The sequence below is a fragment of the Rhipicephalus microplus genome, chromosome 2 (assembly GCF_043290135.1).
Source record: "Rhipicephalus microplus isolate Deutch F79 chromosome 2, USDA_Rmic, whole genome shotgun sequence".
NCBI lineage: Eukaryota > Metazoa > Arthropoda > Arachnida > Ixodida > Ixodidae > Rhipicephalus > Rhipicephalus microplus.
The window spans coordinates 86074210-86079411 of NC_134701.1; the positions used below are offsets into that span (position 1 = coordinate 86074210).

General features: G+C 53.8%; 1 protein-coding gene across 1 annotated transcript; it reads right to left on the bottom strand.

Moving 5' to 3' along the window:
- Positions 1 to 231: 231 nt before the first annotated feature.
- On the bottom strand, positions 232 to 4913 carry LOC142790172 (uncharacterized). The gene is made up of 4 exons (XM_075885172.1): positions 4778 to 4913; positions 3555 to 3698; positions 1872 to 3076; positions 232 to 1107 (listed from the first exon to the last, which is right to left on the bottom strand). The coding sequence occupies exons 1-4, from the start codon at positions 4911 to 4913 to the stop codon at positions 232 to 234; spliced, it is 2361 nt and encodes a 786-aa protein (XP_075741287.1).
- Positions 4914 to 5202: the final 289 nt, after the last annotated feature.

A 5202-nucleotide genomic window follows, 5' to 3' on the forward strand; every position in this document is an offset into this window, starting at 1 on the left:
ATTCTAGGAAGCTGTTGAGACACGTTGCTCGGCAGAGCTGCGCAAGTGAACAACTCGCGTCCCAAACAACAACTGACTTTTAATATCATCCTTCCTCTCGAAGATAACTTTATCGTGCGGGCGCATGTGCTCTCTGCACCACACACAGAAGCACCGCTTTGCGTCGCCACAGTACTCCCCCCCCCTAGTGAGTGCGCGCACAACGGCCGCACTCGGACGACCCACTGCGGTTCATAAGTTCATGCGCACCGGGGGTCTCGTACACCGTCCACTCCGCGTAAACCGTTTGAGGACTTGTTGGGGCTGCGCTACGTGGTCTGCCGGGGGTGCCTGCGAAGATGGAGCTCGAAATGGTGCAGGTGCTTCGCTGTCGGAGTTCACGTGTGCTGATTTTACGCGGTCTAGAGAAACCACGTCATGACGACCACCTCTGTCGATTGTAATGTGCTTGTCTGCCCGTCGCAGCACCTTGAAAGGCCCGTCGTACGGGGGCCGGAGTGGAGGCTGTACGGCGTCGTGCCTCACAAACACGTGAGAGCAGGAGGAAAGTTCCCGGTCCACGTAGACTGGCCGGGCTGCGGCCGGACGCGGAGGAACAGCGCGTAGCTTGCTCATGATGTCTCGCAGTCGCACGGCGTAGTCCGCGTTCGCGTACACGTTTTCGTCCTTACTGGTAGTGAAAAACTCCCCTTGGAGGCGAAGCGTTGTTCTGTACACCAGTTCAGCGGAGCAGCATCCAATATCTGCTTTCAGAGCCGTCCTAACGCCCAACAGAACAAACGGCAGTGCCTCTACCCAACTGTGACTCGCAGTAGCCGTCAGGCTCGTCTTCAGTTGGCGATGGAACCTTTTCACTATACCGTTGCTTATCGGATGGTAGGCAGTTGTTCTGATGCGGTGAGTACCCAAGAGCTGGGTGACGCTTGCGAACAGGGCGGACTCAAACTGTGTTCCGCGATCCGTAGTCACGGTTACCGGCACTCCGAAGCGGGCCACCCAGTGGAAGATAAATGCGCGGGCGACGGTATCAGCAGTCATGTCTGGAATGGGCACGGCCTCCGGCCATCGCGTGGAGCGATTGATGCAGGTTAGCAAGTAGCTTTGCCCCTGGCACAACGGCAGTGGTCCCACAATGTCAACATGCACATGGGCAAATCGACAGTCCGGCAGAGGGAAGGATCCCAAGGGGGTCACAGTATGTCGCTGAACTTTGGAGCGCTGGCATGCGATGCACTCTTGTGTCCAGTATCAGACATCCCGGTTTATTCCTGGCCACACAATCCTCGCTGTGCATAGCCGTTGCGTGGCTTGAATCCCGGGGTGCGCCAGGCTGTGCAGCAAGTCAAAAATGCTGCGACGGAAGTTCGAGGGGACGAACGGTCGGGCCTTGCCTGTAGACATGTCGCAGCATACGGATCTTGTGGGTTCTGCCAACCATTGCAGCTTCAAGGCGCTGGTTGTAGACGTCAGTAGACGCTTCAATTCTCCATCACTGCGCTGAGCCGTCGTAAGTGTGGTGAAGTCCATGCCGCTCGCAGGCTGATGGCATTCACTCGACCGCGCGAAAGAGCGTCGGCAGCAGCATTATCCCTGCCACTAACATGGCGTATATCTGTCGTGAATTCTGCAATGTACGACATTCGGCGGAGCTCCCGTGCCACGTGCGCACCAGAATCGGAGTTCGCGCGCAATGAGTAGGTGAGTGGCTTGTGATCCGTGAGCACAAAAAGTTCTTGTCCTTCCACATAATGTTGGAAATGCCGGATAGCCGCGTATATCGCCAGGAGTTCCCTACCGAAGGTGCTGTACCTTCGTTCGGACGGGCTCAGTTTTCTGGAGAAGAAGGAAATTGGTCGCCACACTCCGCTCACCCTCTGCTGCAACACGGCTCCAATCGCTGCATCGGAGGCGTCCACCATGACGCACTGAGGAACACCCAGCTTCGGGCACGTGAGCATGGTAGCATTCGTGAGAGCTTCCTTTATCATCCGGAATGCTTCTGTGGATTGGTCGTTCCACTGAATGGCAGTTGCCTTAGATCCAGTTGCCGCAAGTAGGCTGTGGAGAGGGTGAAGGATGTTGGCGCATTTCGGGATAAACGTACAGTAGAAATTCACGAGTCCCAGGAACTCTCGAAGCTGGCGGAGGTTTTTCGGTTGTGGAAATTGCCGTACTGCTTCCACCTTGTCTTTCTGGGGCTGTACTCCGGCACTTGAAATGCTGTGGCCCAAAAATGATAGTGTCAGTACCCCAAACACGCACTTTGCCGTATTGATAACGATGCCGTTCTCTGTCAGTCGCTGAAGTACGTAGCGCAGATGCCACTCGTGCTCTTCAGGAGTGCTGCTAGCAATCAGAAGATCATCGAGGTATACCTTGCAAAAGTCGAGGCCACGGACAACGCCATCCATAAACCGTTGAAAAGTTTGGCCGGCGTTGCGTAAGCCCAAAGGCATGCGTAGGAACTCGAACATTCTGAACGGCGTTGTTATTGGGGTCTTGGGGATATCCTCCGGTGCTACGGGTATCTGATGATATGCTCGCACTAGATCTATTTTAGAGAAAATGGTAGCACCATGCAGGAAGGAGGTCATGTCATGAATGTGCGGGACTGGGTAACGGTCCGGCATGGTTACCCGGTTCAGCGCTCGATAGTCCCTGCAAGGGCGCCAATCACCGTTTGTTGATTCTGGGACCATGTGGAGAGGTGAAGCATATGGGCTGGATGAAGGACGTACTATCCCGAGTTCCATCATGTGGGCAAACGCCTGTCGAGCCAACCGCAGCTTCTCGGGTGACAGGTGCCGTGGTCGCGCATAGACCGGTGGACCTGTGGTTTCGATGTGATGCAGGACGCCGTGCTTTACATCTGTAAATGCCTGTGGCTGTCGTGTCAGCTCTGGGAACTCTTGTAGTATTGCGGTGAAGTATGCTTCTCCAGCCGGACTAAGCAAGGCCGGGCTGATAGGGGGGTGCCAACACGGCGTGCCTTGTACCGCTCCCCGAGAAACGGGATCTTGAAGCCGTTTGTTGCGGACGTCGACCAACAGACCGAAGAACTGGAGAAAGTCTGCGCCTAGTATGGCGAATTCGACATCAGCAGCTATGAACACCCAGCTAAACGTTCTGCCGAAACCGAAGTTAAGCGACAGTGAACGATGGCCATATGTTGTTATCACCGTGTTATTGACAGCTTGCAAGGGCGATGTACTAGGTTTCTTTTTTTCAGCTTGTAACACCGGTATAACGCTCACCTCGGCACCTGTGTCCACTAAGAAACGTACTCCGTTGTTGCGGTCGGTAATAAAAATACTGAGGGACGACTTTGAGGCAACGTAGCAGCACTGGTCGCCCTCAATGCCGGCCGCGGCTGTTTCCCGAGTGCGCGCACGGTGGGACACATTTACGCGCACTACTTCCAAACCTCCGATGATACCAGCAGATATGCTCGTGCTGCTCTTGTGATAGCGGCGTGTTAGGCTCGGTTATCGTTTGCGCCCTCCTGCTAGCGTGCAAAGCTGATACTGTTTCGGTAGGTAGAGCAATCTCCTCACACATCTCTTGAAGTTCGTTTAGAGGCTGTTGCGCTTGCACGACAGCCATGGGTGTGGGCGGTGTCATTGCTACCAGTTTGTCAGCAAGTTTGGCGGCTGCGGTTAAATCCTTGTGGTCTGAGGCCGCGGTGACCATGCGGACGCCTGAAGGCAACTTTTGCAAAAAAAGTTCTTGGAGCAATACTCCATCTATCGTGTTTGATGTTCCGCCAAGCAACTGTTGCAAGTGCCGCAAAAGCTGACTAGGAGTATGGTCGCCGAGTTCCGTGCCGCGAAGCAATTGCTGCAGTCGTTGTGGTTCGGAGGGCGTAACTCGGCGAATAAGGGTTTCTTTTAGCGTTGCATATGCGTTTTCGACAGGTGGCGCGAGCAACAGATCCCTGATTTCACTGGCTATGGCGGGCGGCAGACTTCTGACTACGTAGTGGTATTTCGTAAGGTCTGCGGTGATTCGTCTGAGTGCGAACTGAGATTCCACTTGTATGAACCAAAGTGCGGGGTCCGCAGTCCAAAAAGGGGGCAGCTTACCGTCGACTGAGGAGACTGTCGGAGGGGCGTCGGTCGTGGACGTTAAATCCATATTGCGGCTGGTTCAACACTCCGGTCCCTGTGTCTGTATTCTGAGTCCGGGTCACCAATGTTGAGACGCGTCGCTCGGCAGAGCTGCGCAAGTGAACAACTCGCGTCCCAAACAACTGACTTTTATTATCACCCTTCCTCTCGAAGATAACTTTCTCGTGCGGGCGCATGCGCTCTCTGCACCACACACACAAGCACCGCTTTGCGTCGCCACAAAGCCACGCACAAAACTTCGGCTTTATTAGTGGCAGTTTCACATGACAGCTTGCAATCTTTTTGAAAGTGGCGTAGTTTTCCGCAGCGAAAACACGCTCCTGAGTTAGGGCGGAAATTAGCACTAGCAAAGTGCTTGTCTTGCGGCCCATTATTCAAATAACCGAGCTCTGCATTGCAATAGGTGCCCTGCCTGCCACTGCCGAGGCTTTCTTTGAAATTGGCGGCTAATTCCGGAATATCCCTGTGCCTCAACCAGCCCTTCACTTCCCGCTGAAGCACGAGTGTGCGGAGCTCACTTGGCATTAACTGCTTGAGTCTATCAGCAATAAGTAACTCCCTAACATATTCAAACGACTCCACCTCTCAGCTTTTTAAGTAGTACGTGAACATAGTCTGCAAGCGCACCGTCACTTGGCTCCAAGACTTACCTGCTTCTCTTTTGATTTCCACAACCATGCGACGGTACTCGCTCGGGCTCATACGCAGCTCCTTTAACACTCTAAATTTTAAATCCGAGTACGGCATAACCTCAGCTTCTTCCTGATTGGCAACGAACGTTCGCATCTTATCGGTTAAGAATGACAAGAGAATCGTGCCCTGAATTTCCTCAGGAATGCTCATTGCCGCAAAAAGAGCGTCCACGTTCTTGAACCAAGCCGGAATCATCGGCTCACAACTGGGCATGGGCGCTAGGAGTTCTTTCAGCTCTTTCGCGTACCGTGCGATACTAGCATGCCGGTTCCGTTTTTCCGACTCCTCTGACAAGGCACGCGATGGCTTCACTTTCTCCAGCTCAAGCTTCAGCTTTAACACTTCAATCTCAAGCAGCAACTCACAGGTGCGATCCGATTAA